At 48.3% G+C, this 18232-nt stretch overlaps 1 protein-coding gene across 3 annotated transcripts in view; it reads left to right on the top strand.

Moving 5' to 3' along the window:
* Nucleotides 1–17131, top strand: part of BCL2L13 (BCL2 like 13) — a 50050-nt gene extending 32919 nt beyond the window's left edge. The window contains exons 6-8 of one of the 3 annotated variants that reach the window (XM_061124614.1): nucleotides 4605–4748; nucleotides 12557–12691; nucleotides 15019–17131. In XM_061124614.1, the coding sequence (XP_060980597.1) occupies nucleotides 4605–4748; nucleotides 12557–12691; nucleotides 15019–15735 (996 nt within the window). In that variant the 3' untranslated portion in view covers nucleotides 15736–17131. The remainder of the gene's footprint in view (nucleotides 1–4604; nucleotides 4749–12556; nucleotides 12692–15018) is intronic. The other 2 variants (XR_009689732.1, XM_061124615.1) reach the window with 2 other exon arrangements.
* The last annotated feature ends 1101 nt before the right edge of the window (nucleotides 17132–18232 follow it).

The raw sequence follows: 18232 nt of genomic DNA, 5'->3' as shown, positions 1-18232 counted from the left end.
CCAGAAGGTTGTTTGCACACAGGTGAGTATGTCTTGGGGGGAAAGCACAGGCTTCGTTTGGGACAGCTTCTGGGGTTCTCACAGAGGAGCCCTGGTTGTGCTGATGTTTACAAGATGTCTCATGCCATGCCTCGTCTGAGCATTGCAGCTGTCCCCTCAGAGGGGGCAGAAGGGACTTTATTAGCTTTTGTCTTGTTAGGTCAGGTGAAGAATCTGTTTTTTTAAAAAAAGAGTTCTTGCTTAAGACCCAGTGACCAGTACATGTTAGAACCAGCTCTGGAGCTGAGGTCTGATTCCCACTTCACTGTTTAGTGTCTTTCTGCTGTCCTTTGCTGCTCACCACTGTGTCAGGCTTTGTGGTCCACTTGTCACCTTGCTGAGGCAGAGTCTTGGGAGAGGTGGTCTAGGCTCATCCAGCTCACCAGGAGGAGGTCTGGCCCTTAGTGATGTGGTGTTTGGGATGAGAGAGTGCAATGCAGTTATTTTTATAAGTAGCCCCTCTACTGAGAATTATACTGCTGTAAGCCAGACTGTGTGACCTCATATAGCTGATTGATGTATATTATTTTTATTCACCTTAATACAGGCTTTGGAGGCATTAGGGCATAATCATTAGCATCATGGGCCTGTAATCGGACTTGTTTCCATATCAGCTTTGCTGCTGACTAGGTGCATATCTTAGGCCAGGTTAGTTAAGCAGGCGAGGTCTTGATGTTCACGTCTGTGACATGGAGACCATACCACTAACCTCAGAAGTGTTAATAGAACTGAATGACCTCATGTGTGTTGAGTGCTTGTTTTAGGGCATTGTCTGGCACCACTGGAGTGAGCATTCTGCAAACAGTGGCTGTTGTGTTAGATTTGACACATGGAGCCTTGTTCCCAAACAGTCACTGTTACAGAGTTTTATTATGTTACTACTGTGAAAGAGTTGTTAGAATATCTGTTTCACTTACTTTCAGGGAATAAAGCAAACCTCTCTTACGAACACTTGAAATAGATTTTATAAATAAAAGTGAGCTTGGTTATGATGTATTTCTTGGTTATGATGTTGGATATGATGGACATATCCAACAGCAAATAATTGAGATCTCTAATATCACTAGCCTTGTCCCCTATCTTACATTCTTCTCCTGTTGCCCTTGTCTAAGATTGTTACAGTCGACTCTTGTGTGTCTTCCTTTCCCTGTCCTATGGTTATCTAAAAAAATGAAAGTAACCCCGGTCTTCACATTCCTTCTTCACCCATCTTTTTTCCCCACCGCCCCATTCCCTGCTTCATTTCAGTCCCTCACCTGAACCATAGGCCAGACTCCATGGGGCTTGAGCCTCCATGGGAATAGGACCTGCTCTGCAGAGTCTAGCACTGCTCCCTGAGTCCCTGAGGGCAGAAAAAGAACCCAGCTTGGCAAGATAGGCAGCCGAAACGCCTCCTTCCACCCCAATCAGAATTAGATCGGCTAATTTAAGCATTTAGCCCATATTTTATATTTAGCCCATATCTTATATTTTGCACAAGTATTTGCAAAATTTTGATATAACATCACCATATGAAGTGGCTGTCTGGTAGGTAAATGAGGCACAAATGAAAAAGTGTCCACAAAGCATGCCCAGTTTCCAAGCTGAATGTCAGTTCATCTGAGTAGGGATTATAAAAGCATGTTGGTAAAATGCTCTTTAATCAAAGTAAGTGGAGAAAAAAAACTGGGCATAAACCCATATTAATAGAATGATTTTTTCAAAAGTTTATGTGTAAATGTAGGCTGTATAGAATGTATATACTGAGAAAAATAATTGGAATGTGTGCCAGAATATTAATAATCCATAGTCGTTATCTCAGAATTGTAGATATTCTTTAATTCTTTAATTGTAGATATCTTTAATTCTTTTTTAATATCCCTCATGGTGATCTGTTTTTCCGGTGAACTTATCTGCTTATAGGAAAAGAAGAAAATGACCATCAAAGAGAAAAGCTAGAGTGTTTAGTGCCTGGTGCTCACATGGTAACAAGTAGACTGTGGAAATACAGTAGCAAGGAAAAGTCCGTTATTTGCCTTGGTTGGTTTTTAGTGGCATATTACATCACTCATCTTCTACAGTCTTTCACTGAAACGTCAGGCGTGCACAGAGTGGAGCACACGGTGTAACAGACCTGCACCCGTGCCTTGGCCTCAGCAGCTGTCAGCCTGTGTCTGCCTTGTTCCATCTGATCCCCACTGTTCCCTGGATTACCATGATGCGCACCCTATAGATACATTAGTGTGTATTTCTAACACCTCAGTTATTAACAGTAATTTTAATATCACACAGTCTGTTCAGAATTCAAATCTTCCCAGTTGTTTCATGAAGATATTTTCCTAAGCTCATTTGAGAACTGAGATCCAAACAATGCTTATAAATAGTATTTGCCAGGCCTCCCTGTCCCTCACCATCTCCCAGAGTTCACCCAAGTTCATGTCCATTGAGTCAGTGATGCCATCCAACCATTTCATGCCCTCTTCTCCTCTTGCCCTCAATCTTGCCCAGCTTCAGGGTCTTTTCCAGTGAGTCAGCTCTTCGCATCAGGTGGCCAAAGTATCGGAGCTTCAGTTTCAACATCAGTCCTTCCAGTGAGTTTTTAGGGTTGATCTTCCTTAGGACTGACTGGTTTGCTCTCCTTGCTGTCCATTAGGTGTACAGATGATATAGAACTCTGGTGAGTAGTAAAATGTGAAATTGATGGAAACAGTTGTAGAAATACCCATGAAGCTTTGTGACCACAGCAGTTAGAGGTCAGTGGGTATGATTGTACAAAGACGATCTAAGTTAAAACAAACTGTGAGAGTGTCGTCAACCAAGTAGAAGATGCCAGTCTTATAAAAGGAAGCCTCTGCACTCACTGCATTTCAAGGAGGATGTAATTACGATGGAGAAGATTCAGTAAAGAGTATAACTTAAATGATGAAAGTGGTGGAGCAGTCACTATATGAAGAACGGACTAGAAGGTTAGATTTCAGCGTAAAAAGTAATAATGAATGAGAGGGAATACAGTTCAGGACTAAAGTTAAGACAGTGAGAGGATTACAGGCTTATCTCTAGATTATTATATCATAAAACTAGGGCAGCTACATTTGATACGTGAAAGAGGTGAATTTTGAAAAGAGTGTTACTCTATATGGCAAGTCTGAAACATTTGCAACTCATTTCTGAGAGGCAATAGAGCTTAAGTGTGAATAACTTTAAGACATTACATGTATTACATTACTGTGGGAAATGAGAATGTTTTGAGGTATGGAGGGCCCCAGTCCCTAGGGTTTGATGTGACATGTCTGTTGGGCTGGTTCACAGCTCCCCTCCCTGCCCCAACTGAGACTGAATATGGAGCTGGACAAGCAGCTGTGTTGTTCTGTTTTCAGAAGTGCTGCAGGTGTCTGCTTGTGCAGAAAGCCTCGTAGAGTCCTGTCTGCAACCCTGTTCCCCTCTGCTGGTGCTGAGAAGCGATTTTGACTGCGCTTGGGGCTGGAGTTCTTTTAGAATACCAAAAAGGAAAGATGTGTGCTTGTCACATTTTTCTTTCAGATTTTTAAATAGAGATTCCCTCGGAGCCGCTTTTACTTAAAAAAAAAAAAAAAAAACCAGAGATTATAAGTAAGGATATAAACTCATTGTCTTTTCTGTTTGTCCTCTTCTGCAGAAATATATTGTAATCCCTCAGCTATGACCTTGGCAGGTCAGTGACAGGAAACTGGTTTCATTTCCTTTGGCAGTCCTTTTTGATGTTGTAGACAGAAGGATTTCAGGCAGATGGTTAACTGAAAGTACTTAGTTCTCTTCACTGTGCAGGGGTTTTGGGGAAGGAAAGGGACTAGTTAGTCTCTGTCATAAGTTTTGATGACTTTTTAATGTTGAGCCATAAGGTCATTAGAAGTGATAACACCTCTGGTTTTTGATGACTTGTGTAAGATGGTCCATGACTTTGGAGGTGTTGTGTTCAAATAGGTAATGAAAGGACAGGGACAACGTGCACCAGGTGCAGAAGACGCGCGCCTGAGAGTGCGTCCCCGCCCTGTCACCGCTGCGCTCTCCTCAGGCTCGCACTGTCGACAGGTTCTTAGGTGTTTTCCAGAAATACTGTAGGGTTCTCCAGTGCTCATGCAGATGGTACCGTTATTGTGCATAGCCTGCTTTATCTGTTTTAACTGACAATAAATCTTGGCAGTTGAGCAGTGCACAATCTAATTCACTTTAACAGCTTCATGATATTTTTCTGGATGACCAAAATTTGACAGTGCCTGTTGGGTCATTTCCAGTCTTTAGCTGTTATAATGCCTCAGTGAATTTCCTGTACATATGTAATTACACATACACATGCGTGTGTGTACACACACACAGAAGCCTGGTCGTTTCCATATACCAACATTTCTACCACCCTGTGGTATAGAACATACATGCGTTTTTCTCCAGAATTCAAGTTGAGTTTATTGTTTTATGTAAAATACTGTTTATTGTAATAAAAAAGGGAATTCCATAGTGATGCACCAAAATGTGTTTTCTAGTAGTTGAACATGTAGAATGATCTGTAAGAATTTCAGTTTGTGTTTTATTCCCTCATCTTTGTGTTGAAGATTTTGGTGCCCCTGATTTTGCTACGACAAATGCTTCTGGAGCTGACGAAACGTGGCCAGGAGCCACTGGGCGCGCTGCTGCAGTTCGGCGTGACATTCCTGGAGGACCACGCGGCCGAGTACATCATCCAGCAGGGTGGCTGGGTACGTACCTGCAAGTTGTTGTGGTTGTTCTAAATTTTTTCTTTAAGAAAAAAAATCAAGTCTTTCATGGTTGTTTTTAACAGCCTAGATTAAATTCATTAGTATTATCCTTCAGTATTAATATTGTGATTGAATGGTTATCAATGGAAAGGCTATTCATGCAGTTTAATTTAATCTACTAAGATTTTGCAATACTTCTGAATGCATATGTGGTATTTTTAAGTGGTTATGAAACATTTCATACTAGCACAGAGCACAGAAATAACTAAGGGATGAGGAGTAGTAAATGAGCACCTGTGTATTTACCATCCCAGTGGAAGGAAGGAGCACAGCCAGCACTCGGGATCTCCTCGTTGGCCCTGGATTTCCACATACAGGGGCAGCCCCTGTTCTGAATTGTAGCTTCAACATGCACTTATTCCCAGAGAGTGTATTATCTTGTTTGTTTGGACTTTATGTAAATAGTATGATATGTATTCCTCTGTAACTTGCTTTTTTCATTCTCTGTTATATTCTTGAGATTCACCTAGGTCATTGTTTCTCAACTTCTTTTCATTATCACCTTCCTGAGGATCCTTTTTAGACATTTTTATCCTTATCATCTCCCTCCTCCCCATGAGAAATTTTCAAAGTGCAGATCCAGGTCTGTCTGTGTGCCGAGACCAAGGCCTTTGTCATGGCTACGATTATCCCATCTCCACACCAGTTTGCACCCTTGATGGATCCCCTTTGCGAATGCGTGATCTGAGTCCACGTGTTGGTGGGCGTTTGGTGTTTTAAATGTGTCACAGTGTATCGGTAGTTTATTTGACAGACAGTCTGGCCAGTGGACAGTCCGTCTTTTTGCGTTGGAAGCATCGCTGTTTGGAGCAGTGTCAGGCACGAGCGCAGGAGTGCCTCTGGCCGTACGCCTGGGGAGGGGCTTCCGGTTCCAGGAGTGTAGACGCGCTCTGAGTTGCAGGACAAGCCCAGCTGTTTTCACGGCATTTTCCAACTTGTCCTCTATTAGCAGCTTGGGAAAATTGTTTTATTGTTCTGTCTCTTCCATAACACTTACTATTGTCAGACTTACTAATTTTAAAAATTATTTATTAAAATAAGATTATTTAGGAATAATTGTAAATATACAAGTTACAAAGGTAAAACAACCCCACATCCCCTTCCCCCAGTTTCCCACATTAGCATCTTACATAACCACGGCTCCTTTGTCAAATTGATTTTTCCGTATTGATTTTCTGTCCAGCACATGTGCTCAGCTATCTTATGATTCTGACTATCTTTGGGTTTTCTACATAGAAAATCGCACCGTGTGTGAATAATGTCAGGTTTTTTTCTTTGAGCCTGTCTTTTTTAAAAAAGGCACTGTACTAGTCAGGACCTCCAGCACAGTTATTAACAGCAGTGGTGTTAATCCATCCTTGTCCTTTTCTTGATATTAACGTGAGTGCCTTTAACATGTAACCATTTAGTTGTATCTCCATGAGTGAGGTTCTTCTGTAACTTTCCTTGTTGTGTTTCAGTTTTAAGACTTCATAAAAGAATTTGCAGTTGGGAAGAATGTCTCCTTTTTTCCTCTGTACTCTGGAACAGCTTGTATGAGGTTTGGATTATCTGTGCCTTGCTTCCCATGACATTCCTTCACAACCCCCTGGTATTTTCTCTGGAGGAAGTTCTCTGTTTTTTTTGTCGGTCTCTGGTCACTCGCTTGGGTCTCTGGCTGCGTCAGATCTGAGTTGCTGGGTCTTTTTTTAGTTCTGTGCAATCATTCATGTAGGCGCACGGACTCTAGTTGCTAGGCACGGGCTTACTTGCTCTGTGGCATGTGGGATCTTAGTTCCCCAACCAGGGATCAAACCCACATGCCCTGCATTGCAAGGTGGATTCTTAACCACTGGACCGCCAGGGAAGTCCCTTATACTACTTACTTTTATAAAAAGAGTTTTCTTTTGGAGAATTCTGAGTATATACGAAAACAGAGAAGTGCATGTAATGAACCTCATCACTTAGTCCTAACAACCATTAACTTATTGCCAGTCATGCTTCAGTCATAGCCTAATCATTTCCCGTCTTGATATTATTTTGAAGAGAAATCCAGACATCCTGTAATTTTCTCTGCAAAGATTTCACTGTGTATCTCTGAAGATAAAGGTTCTTTTTAAATTTGAAGTCACAATACCATTATTGCATCACAAAAAAATTAAAAATAATTCCTTCCTATCATCAGATAACCTTTTAGCATTCAAAGTGTCTTAACAGGCTGAAAAGGGAATGAGGTTAGTAAAATGCTTCTCGGAGTTTGAGTGAAATAACTGGATTTGAGCTTACTGGAATTTGGACTGTCAAAGTAGATGGTGGGTCAGGTCGTTCAGGTTATGCTGACAGTGGTCTCAGGTTCAAAGAGACTTTTGTGACAAGACCCTCCTCTCTTTACCAGGATCTTTTTTTTCCCTGGGTGGGTGCTGTAGGAACGTCCCCAGTGTAGATGCCCAGCCCCGAAGCAGACACCAGGAGGGAAGAGGGGGGACACCTTGAGAGATTGTGCAGAGATGGTGCCCCCATTTTTCACGGCTCTTTTCACGGCTCCCTCTCCCTCCATTGTAGAGACGTGAGTGTTCAGGCACCTTGGACGGAGCTCTTGGCGGGGTGGGGGCGGGGGCGATGTTAGATCGGATACTGGCGGCACGTGTCTTCAGAGCATTGCCTTCCCTCCCTGCTTGCACAGCCTCCCCTTGTGGGGATGGTGGGCTCCGCTGCTGCTGTCTCCTTGGGGGCAGAGCTGTCACAGTGACAGCCGCCTCTCCTGCCGCTGCCTCCAGGAGAGCCCTCCCTGCCTTCCCGCCCTCCCTCTGACTCTGTTGTGGGCAGAGGCAGGGTGGCCTGCTCCAGCCCTCAGGTTCCCAGTGCCCTCCTGTTGGCGTTGCTGCTGTCGGTGGGTGGCTCCCCCAGGGACCTTCCTAGCCTGGATGGTGCTCTGAGATGAAGGAGGAGGAGCTAGAGGGGGCATTGTTTATTCCCTTCTCAGTGTTCTGTTTCTTTATGATGGAGTGCCTCAAACTTTGGTGGTAATTATAATTTGTTATAAAGTATTTTATTCAACTAAAATCTGTTATGCTTAAAATAGAGCAGTATGTATGAGTAACTAGTTTGTTAATATTTAAAATGTGTTTTCCTTTCTAAGACTCCTGCCTTTTTGTGCCACAAAAGGGGGCACAAAGATACCTTTGCTCTCCAGCTCCCCTCTTTGGGGGACTCACTGGGTCACTACTTAGGAGGAGGTCTCTGGGCCTTGCTGACCTTTCTGTCTTTCCTCTCAACCGCCGCAGCCAGCCTGTGGTTCTTTCTCTCGCTCTCCTGAGAGTGTAAAATTAGGGTGATTTCTGCTGCGGTCTGTCGAGAAGCTGTCCTTCTGGGGAAGAGCCTTGCTTCCTCCTCTGGAATGAGAGCCTGAGCGCGACACAGGCTTGCTCTCAGACATGCATGCTGTCCTCCTGACTGTGCCCTTTGCCCAGCAGAAAAAAAAAATAAATAAATATGTTTTCCTTTCTAAATGTGAGTGCCCAATCTGTATTTCACACTGTTATATTTGAGCACCCTGTGTTTTTGTATTTAAAACCAAGAGCGTGCTTTTCTGGCTACTTGGTGAAAATGCATCCTCTGACAGAAAGTGTCAGCCTGCATCTCCTTCCAGGCACTTCGTGTGGAACACGCATTGACAGGTCTTAACAACGTGGGGCCGGAGGAGGATCACTGGCCACGTGGTGGTGCATGTCTATTACATAAGGTCTGTCATATGACTTCCCCCGGCTGTGTCTGTCTTCAGCCACTTGAACGTGAGCTCCTGAAGTGGAGCTGGCTTCTCGAATCTGCAGGAGAGGCGGTGAAGGAGGCAGTGACTTGGGGTGAGTAGGGTGTCCCTGTGTAGTGAGCTATAGTCGGTGGGGTGGCCCTCTGTAGTGAGTTGTAAGGCAGGTGTTGGCCTTAGAGATTTGCAGAAAGAAAAGTGATTCTTTGTTGTCTGAATTATAGAAAGAAATGGCTAGGATAAATGTCTTTGGAGGTCTGCAGGGAGTTTTGCTTGTCCTACATCTTGTTTTATGAATATTTTGTCTTCAGGTGTTTTTTTTTTTTCCCCCCATTGTACTGTGTTTGAGGTGATTTTCCATTGTACTGTATTGAGAGGTTTTAGAACAGTTTTAGGTTTATGGAAATGTTTACCAGAAGGTGCACAGGTTTCACATCAACTCCCTGCCTCCACACATGCGAGCCCCGCTGTTGGCAGCCCTGGCCAGATAGAGCCTCCATTACACTTGCTGAGAGGCACGCCAGCATCCCCCAGAGTCCAGAGTTTACTTCAGGATCCAGACCTCTTGGTGATGCTGGCTATGCATTATGTGATTTGGGATGAATTTGTAGTGACATGTGTCTGACCAGTACTGATTTCATTGCCCTAGGAATCCTCTGGGCTTCCTCTCTTTGTCCCTCCCTTGCTCTGAACTCTAGCAACCACTTACCTTTTAATTGTCTCCATAATTTTCTAGAAGATCATGTAGTTGGGAGACATAAAGTATGTAGCCTTTTCAGATTGGCTTTTTTCACTTAGTAATATGCATTTGAGTTTCCTCCTTTCCTTATTAGCACTGAATACTTGCCAGGTGGCATGTGGGACCTTTGGTCCCCAACCAGGAATTGAACCCCCATCCCCTGTGTTGGAAGCAGAGTCTTAACCACTGGACCACTAGGGAAGTCCCAGGCTCATTTTTTAAATTGGTTGTTAAAAATTTAATTTTAATTGGTGGCTTAAAATTCTTAATGTTGAATTTTAAGAGTTCTTTGTGTTATTTTAGGTAACAGTACCTTATTGGATGTGTCTTTTGCAAATATTTTCTCCCAGTCTGTGCCTTTTCTTCTCATTCTCAGAATTATCTCTTCAATAGTCTAGCTTTTCATTCACTTCTCTCACTGATTGTGCTTTGTATCTAAAAAGTCATCACCAAGCCCATGATCTTTTAGCTTTTCTCCTATGGCATCTTCTAGGAGTTTTGCATTTTACATCTAGATCTGTGATCTGCCCCTGCTCCCACATGTGCCACATGGCTTGTGGGATCTTAGTTCTGATGCAGGGATTAAACCCAGGCCCTCAGCCATGAAAGTGCAGAGTCTAACCACTGGACCACCAGGGAATTCCCTGTGATCCATTTTGAGTAAAAATTTTTTAAAAGGTGTAAGGTCTGTGCCTAAGTTCATTTTTTTAAAACATGTTTATTTTTACTTTTTCTTTTTTTAAAGTTTTGACTGTGCCATGAGGCGGGTGGGTCTTAGTTTCCTGACTGGAGATCAAACCCTTGCCCCTTGCTTTGGAAGCAAAGAATCTTAGCCACTGGACCATGAGGGAAGTCCCCAGAAAGAGCCTGATTATAACTCCTACATCCCTGCCACGTCTGGTTCTGGCATGTGTGTGTGTTCTCTTTTTGCTGTGCCTTGTCATTTTTTCTGGCTAGCTGGGCTTGCGGTCCCGGATAGAAGGAACTGCGTCTGGAAGTCTGGGCGATGTGGTGAGGCATCAGGAGGAGATGTGTTTGCAGGCCTGTGAATAGGTCTCTGCCGGTGAGCAAGCCTCTGGGCTCCCCGCCCCCAAACTTGACGGGACTTTCTGTTTCTCCCTCCTCCCTAGACGGCACAGTGGCCGGAGTGGGTCAGCACCGGGCATTTCCCTCCTCTGGGCTCAGGCGGTGGTGAACTGGTTTCCCCTACGGGGAGAGCGGGGTGCTCGGCTGCTTCAGAGGGACTCCTGTGCCCTCACCTGCCCGGAGCAGGGGTCTGGGGTGACTCCCAGAACTGCGGGGCTTCCCTCTGGCGGTCCCCGTCCCCCCCACCCTCAGCCCACCTGGCCTCCTCCAGCCCCAGGGCAGCCCTTGGCCCTGTGTCATCTCCTCTCTTCTCTCACAGTCCTTGAGATTTCTGGTCATTGAGCTTTTTAACCCACTTGAGGGCAGAGTGGAGACATCTGAGCCCCTTCCACGTGGAACCTGCGAGTCCCTGGGAAGCTTTTGTTTCTGCTTTGTTCTCGCTGAGCCCCCACTGGTTCCTCAGCTACAGGGTCGGTTTTCTGGGTGCCGAGTGAAGCAGGCTGCCTGTGAGCTCAGGTGTGCTGAGGCAGATGGAAAGGGCTGGGTGGCATGTTCTGTGCTGTGGTGGGGAGTGTCATGGGGTTCAGAGAATGGGGGAGGCGGGGTCAGTTGGGGTACAGTCAGGAGCACACATCTTATGGACCGGCAGCAGCTTTCTAGAGATGTGGAGAGTGACTGCTGGCCTGTACTGGGACTATAGGGCGGGGGCGTGTGTGTGTGCGCGCACTTCTGGGAGTGGAGGTTGGAATCACGATTTGTTTGGGGGCCCAAGTCTGCCAGTCATTAGCCCTTAGTTTGGGGGGGAGTCCTTTAACATCACTGAGCCTCAGTTTCATCAGCTACAATATGGAGGAGTAGATGGTGTGAGAGTATTCTGTGAACCCATGATGTTTTTACAAGTATCAGCTTTTCAGACACGTCTCTAGGGTGTTTTCCTCCCCTTTTCAAGTCTGATAGAAGTTTTCTTCAAGTGTTGGTTCTCACTTTGCTGGGCAGTGGTCAGGGCTCAGCCAGATGTGAGCAGGACTGCCCGCCCCGGCTCCCGGGCCTGCGAGGGTCACTGTGAGGCAGGCTTCTCCTTGGTGTTGTACGGTGTGTGCTGAATCACACCTCACTGTGAAAGATTTAGATTTCATAAAGGATTACGGGGGGGAGTGTAATCTATAATAATAATAAATAGCTTGAATAAAGTTAATTTTTGTCTTTTTTTCTTTGATTTGAAGCTTCTCATTTCTATTTTAAGAACTGAAAACCTCAAAAAGTTTTTGTTTGAATCAAGGACATCAGAAGACTGTCATTTGGGAACTTTTAGGTTGGAATCTGTTTGAGTTTGCACACTGTGGGAGGTGACGTACAGTTTGTGATCTAAAATCAGTTCAGGGGGTTGTGTGGCTGAAATAATTTTAGTGTAGTAAGGGTTCAGTGTTTCACGAGATCTATTCGTTTCAGGTGTGAGTGTGGGTGTTGACTGCACTGTGTTTAAATGTGTCCTTTGTGGGTCTTAGTCATCATATTAAGGTGGAAAGTTACCTTAATATAAATCTCTCTCACACTCTGTTTTCGTCATCTTTTTTTTTGTAGTTGTTTTATTTTATTATTTTGGCTGCAGTGTGCAGGGTCGTAGTTCCCAATCAGGGACTGAATCTGGGCCCCCTACCTCGGGAGTGTGGAGTCTTAACCACTGGACTGCCAGGAAGCCCCTCTGTTTCCTTATTTTAGATTAATAGTGATCTCAGAGCCTTTTGATTGCTAGTACCCTGTCTGACCGAGTGTAGAGGAGCAGGCGTCTGTTTTATCTTCTTGGTGATAAGGGTTGGTTGGCACATGACAGGTGGGGTGGGTCCCTGAGTGAGCTCCCTGGGGAGGGTGGTCTTGAGAGTCTGCCCAGCGTCCTCAGTGGATCAGTTCATTGGCAGCTGTGACCCTGCGTGTGAAACACGGCTTGAAGTGGCACAACCGTTTGTAACTAGTGTGACCCAAAATAGGACGGAAGCAAACTCGGTGGATGCAGACATGGTAGATTGCTGCTGCAGCTTCGAGATGCTTCTCTGGGTGATTCCAGGCCGATTTTACCCGTACCCACCTGTTCCGCAGTAGTCCCTTCAGATATTTCAGTTTCTTCCCTACCTCCCTTTTTACTTGAAGAATTTCCTGAACATACGTTCTGTATTTGCTTGACAGAAACACCAAGAAGAACGTCTTCCGCTTACTTCTTGCCGTAAACTCAGGAAAAGCACCAGTGTGGGAAGCAGGGGCTTGGGCCCTGCCGGCGAGCCGCCTGGTCAGAGCCAGTCCCAGCTGTGGACTTCAGGCCAGGTGTGCTTCAGTTTCCTTATTTTGACGGTGAAATGAATTAAGTCTGGTCTTCAGAAGGACACTGATGCCCAGTTCTCACAGCAGCTGAGGGACCTTGGGCGAGTTCCTATTTCCTGGGCGCCATCTGTTTAAACAGAACATAGTTCTCTGTTAAACTCTCGTTGGTCCCAATTAATTTTATATTTTTGAGCCCTTGAATTTATTCCTTTGTGGTGTTCGTGTCAGTGGGACTAAAGATACAGCTGTTTCCAGTGATACAAGTATTTTGTGTTAAAAGTGATTTAAGTTGTTGGTGTGCTGAGTGTAGGTGAAGGATTACCCCTGCTTCACTGTCTGGTGCCTTCTCTCTCAGAGACAGCCTGCTCTTCATTAGTGATAGTGACTGTCGAGGGAGACACCTCCATTTTATATTCTTGCTTTAGCTGACCAGAAGTAAAAGTTTCAATGATCATCTATTCTTTCTTTAAAACTTCTTAAACCATAAAATTTTTGGTGAATCATCATTAAAATGTCACGATCCACATATGGATATAAATTGTAAGGTAGGGAGTCCGTGACAGCAGGGCAAAAGCGGCCAAGTCTGACGGGTGTTGAGCCCCTGGCTCTCGCTGGGCTGTTGTCTTGACGACCCTGCTGATGGTGCTGTGTGGTGAAGTCTTCTAGATACAGGACAGAAGGTTCTTAACCCTCAGCTTTGAGTTGTTAAAAATGAAGAGGAAGGTAACTTTATACTAAATACTGTCTTAGTTTAACTTTTCCCTCATTTCATCATAATGCAACTTTTGAAGTTTCCATTTCACTTGTTCGGGCTTTGAGCCTTAAATAAAATAGCACCAAAGGATGACTTCCCTGGTGCTCCAGTGGCTTCCACTGCAGCGGGTACAGGTTCAACCCCTGGTTGGGGAGCTGAGATCCCACATGCCCAGTGGCCAGAAACAAAAATTAGCAAAAGTCTCCTTTCTGAGGATTAAAATTTTTACCTTTTTTGTTATGGTTCCTTTGTTTTGCTTTTGCTTTTTAAACTAACTCTTGGGCTTCCCTGGTAGCTCAGTTGGTAAAGAATCTGCCTGCAATGCAGGAGACCTGGGTTCGATCAGCTGGAGAAGGAAATAGCAACCCACTCTAGTATTCTCGCCTGGAGAATCCCATGGACAGAGAAGCCTGACAGACTACAGTCCATGGGGTCACAAAGAGTTGGACCCAACTGTGTGACTTTCACTTTTTTCACTGTGAGAGGTTCTCTTTTCAGCCCTTTCTGGGAGTGCTGTTCGGGGAGCACGCCAACTCTTAGGGCCTCTGGAGTCAGCTTGAACGACTGTCTTGTGGCTGCTCCAAGCCCAGCGGAGCCACGCCTCCTGTGACTGCGGAACCAGCAGTGCGCAGAGCATCAGCAGATGTGACTCTTAAGGACAAGGACACGGGAATTAACCATATCTGACCGGAAAGTGTCTGGTCTTGGCTGGAGACCAGAATCATTCTCCCTGACAGGGTGGGAGCCAGTGTGCTCACATACGCTCTGCAGCCTCTCGTCACCATCTGTGGTGTCACCCAGGCTTGGCGACACCTCCCGTCCATCTCCAGCACGAGCCCCTGGTCCCCGTGTGTCCCCTGCCTCAGGGCTGCCGGTGTCATATGAAATGCGTGACTTGTGTCAGTCTTCATGTCCAGACGGTCAGTTTGTGAAGAACCAAAATTGAGTCCGTTCTTCCCTGTGACCAGAGCCCGTGGCCACGGCCGCGCTGCCTCTCTGTGGCTCCTACCAGTGGAAGGGTAGGAGGCCTGTGCCACCCGTTGGGTCAGCTCCGCCTGTGACCAAGCGCTCCCTTGCAGCGGAGTTCAGGCTGTGGCTCTGAGCCCTCTGTCCACTGCCAGCCCCTCCCTGGTGACTCCAGGCTTGTTCAGTCCCCTGGTCTGTGTTTCTCGGCCTCTGCTGGGCCAGACTCCCACTCACCCTTGCCTCCCCAGCTGCTGCCAAAACACGTTCTCCTGGTCTGCTGAGCCAGTGGTGAGCCTGGAGCACGAGCTGCCTGCCTGTACTTCTTCCCTCTGCTGGGCCGCATTACTTACTGTGTTAAATATGTGTGAAGTCGAGTAGGATATGCATCAGCTTTCTGCTGATTCAGCTTTGAGGACGTGCTTAGAGAATCATCTTGTTAGAAACTCCTTCTCTGCGTTGATCTGCAAGCGAGCGTGTTCCGTCTAGAAACACCATCATTTTAAATGATGTGTTTGTTCCTCAGGCTCAGCTTAGGAGGGAGTGGTCCCCTGACGTATGTTCGCAGAGGTTGCTTTGGCTCCCTTGTGCTGACCGCGTGCTCCTCTTCTAGGGCACCGTCTTTAACCTGGAGTCAGAGGACGAGTGCCCCGCGGGCGCTGCGGAGGACAGCAACGACATCTACATTCTGCCCAGCGACGGCTCCACGCACGTCAGCCCCCCAGAGTCGCCCACTACGGCCACGGCCTCCTGGCAGGCCGAGAGCTTGCCCGTGTCGCTGTCCGCCAGCCAGAGCTGGCACACAGAGAGCCTGCCGGTGTCCCTGGGCCCCGAGTCCTGGCAGCAGGTCACAGTGGACCCTGAGGAAGTCAAGAGCTTGGATAGCAACGGGGCCGCAGAGAAGAGCGAGAACAACTCCTCCAACTCCGACATCGTGCACGTGGAGCGGGAGGAGATCCCCGAGGGTGTGGGGGAGGCGGCCGCACCGGCCCCTGCCCTGATGGCGGCCGTCCCCAGGGCCAGTCCCACGACATCACTGTTCGTGGAGCTTGGTGAAGAAGAGGCAGAAGCAGCCCCACCAGAAGCTTCTGAACTGGAGCGGGAGGGGGTCCTGCCACCCAAGCCCCCAGCAGAGCCTCCCGCGGCCCCGCCGAGCCGGGAGGAGGCCACTGGAAGGCAGGGGGCACTCAGGGTAGGGCCCCGCCCAGGTGACCTCGAGAAGGCCGGCCCGCTGCCCGAGGGCAAGTCCCTCCTGCTCTTGGGAGGGGCCGCTGCCATGGCCATCCTCGCAGTGGCGGTTGGGTTGGCACTGGCTCTGCGGAAGAAATAGGTTTTCTTTCTCAGGGTTCACCGTGACCTGCTGCCAGGACTCGGGGCCCAGGAGAAAGAAGACAAGAACGAGTAAAGTTTTAATTGTCTCGACTGAATCTGAATGGGCAGCAGCTGGTTGGACATCCGCGGGACACTCTGGGGTGAGGGGGCTGGGTCAGCAGGGCAGGGGCGGCCCACCTGGCGGGGCTTGAGGTAGAGACTGCGCACACGGTCTGCTGGGCCGTCCCAGGCCTGGGCTCCCCTGAGATTCAGGGTCTAGGGTGTAAAGTGCTTCCTCAACCTTGTCTCTGGCGTCTGGACAACCCAGGCCGTGAGCACCTGTGCCCCCGAGGGTGTGTAGCCTCCCGTCGGCCCCCGTAGCACCTTCCCCTTTGGTGACAGCCCCTCTCGATGTTGCCAAACGTCCCCAGGATAAGGCTTCCCATGAGAGCCACAGCCTCAGAGGCAGAGGGTTCTTGTGGGCACCTGGGGGGCCAGGCAGAGGGCTTGGCAGTGGGTCCCTCGGCTGCTGACGCACTCTGGCCTGGAGCCTCCCCTCTGCCAACGAGCGTGCGCTTTCCAACCCCTCCTCCGGGCTCCTCTGTTTTTCCTGTCGGTCCCGCAGCCCAAGTGCTCTGCGGTCTCCACCGCCTCTCAGGTACTGCCCTGCCCTCCCCACCCGGGTCCCTGCTGGCCCATGGAGAGGGCTTGCCCAATGCTTCCCTCAGCTCCCCTCATAAAGATGCTGCCTGTAGTCTTTTAAAAAGTAAATATAAGACAAGAGGCCCAGGCTCTGCCCGTGACTGTGGGCAAGCTGTCTCTTGTACAGAAGCAGGCGGGTAGCTTGGCTGATCTCTGGAGGTGGTTTCCAGCCCTTCTGTTGGTGGCCGCCTGGCAGGGGTGTCTGTCCAGCAGTCACTCTCTGTAGCCTGGGTTAGCCTGGGTTCTGGCCGCAGACTTCTCACTGGTCACACGGCCCCTCTGTGTCTCCTGCTTGTAGTAAGAGCTCCCATACTGGGCTTCAGCCCAGGGGACATACTCTTCTTCAGCGCCCAGGCTCCTAAATACCATTGAAGTTAAAAAGCAGGAGAGGCCACCTTTGAGGTTCCTGCTTGGCCTTCAGAGTCCAGCAGGAGGCTCTCACTGAGCTCGTCACGGCCCAGACGGCAGAGCGATGGCCACGGTGGTTATGGTCGGCGTGTGCCAGGGACACGGCATAGCCCCGGGCACTGCCTGCACCCCGCATGGCGGGGGTGGGGGGGTGGGGGGACTGCGTCTCTTCCCCTGAGGTTGGGTCACTCACAGGACCGTGCCTGAGACAGCTCATCTCAGAGTTACCTTAGTCAGTGTAACAGGTTACTTTTTAGATCCTGAAATTTGTAATAAAATTACATTACCTATCCTCATCACCAAAACTTGATGTTTTAAATGTGCTTTATTACTTTTATTTTTTTAAATTAATTCTTCCTAAAGCAGTACTGTTTACAAGTTGGCCAGAAAGGCCTGGAGCGTGTGTGTGCGCGTGCTTGTGTGTGCATGTGCGTGTGTGCAGGCCCCAGGCGTGCACCTGTGTTCGAGCATCAGTGCCTCCTGGGGAGGGAGGCGTTGAGCTCTGCACCTGGACCGAGGAGCCGGAGGAGAGCCGGTGGGGCTCGTGTGGAGCTTGTCTTCCTCCTCGCGTGTGGTCTGCTGCATCGTTGTCCCTTTTGTAACGTTTTCCTCCCAGTGTTTACATTTTTAAACTCTGGATCCTCAAACCCACTGGCTGAAGGTGCTGAAGCTCTGATGGGAGCCGGGTTGTTTCTGAGCAGCTGGCGGGGGGCAGGGTGTCTGTGCTGCGGGGGCTGGGGTTTGGGGTCCACCTTCTCCATGGCAGGAGTGAGGTGGGGCTTTCTCTGCGCCAGGCCCTTGCTGGTTCTGGTTGGTGGGTCTCCAGCACTCTTACTGTGCTATTGAATGTCATGACTTCTGATCGCTTGGCAAAAGCCACTCAAAGTTTCTTGAGGAAAACGCTAGAATTAAAGAATGCTGGTTTATGTTCTCTGCAGTAAATGGTAACGGTCTCGGCCCACAAAAGCCCGGCTGGCCCCAGGGTGCCTCCGGGACATCAGCACTGCCGCCTGTGTGTGGCGCCCGATGCAGCACCCGTGTGTCCTGCGGGCCCTCCCAGTGCCCGGGGCATAAGCTCCTGGGAGGCCGCGCGGCCGAAGCGTGAGCTACGGTCAGAGCGCGGGCTGACGGCACCTGCCCACTGAGTCAGGAGGGGCTGGGTCCTTGGCCAGCACCAAAGGGACAGGCAGCTCCCTGTTTTCCTGGGCCTCCTGTGTTTCTCCTGATGGCTTAGTTGTCCTTTTCCTTCAGACTAAAACTGCTTCTTTGTGCCTCCTTGACGGAGGTCGGCGTGTTCTGGATTCCGCCCCTCACCCCTCCACAGTGCTGAGGTGAGACGTGGCCCCTTTCCTGCGTGAGGCCCCTCAGCTCTCCCCTCACCTACCTCTGTGCTCGTCGTGAGGGGA

This window comes from Dama dama, chromosome 22 (genome assembly GCF_033118175.1).
Source record: "Dama dama isolate Ldn47 chromosome 22, ASM3311817v1, whole genome shotgun sequence".
NCBI classification, from domain to species: domain Eukaryota; kingdom Metazoa; phylum Chordata; class Mammalia; order Artiodactyla; family Cervidae; genus Dama; species Dama dama.
This window is presented reverse-complemented; position numbering and strand designations above follow the sequence as displayed.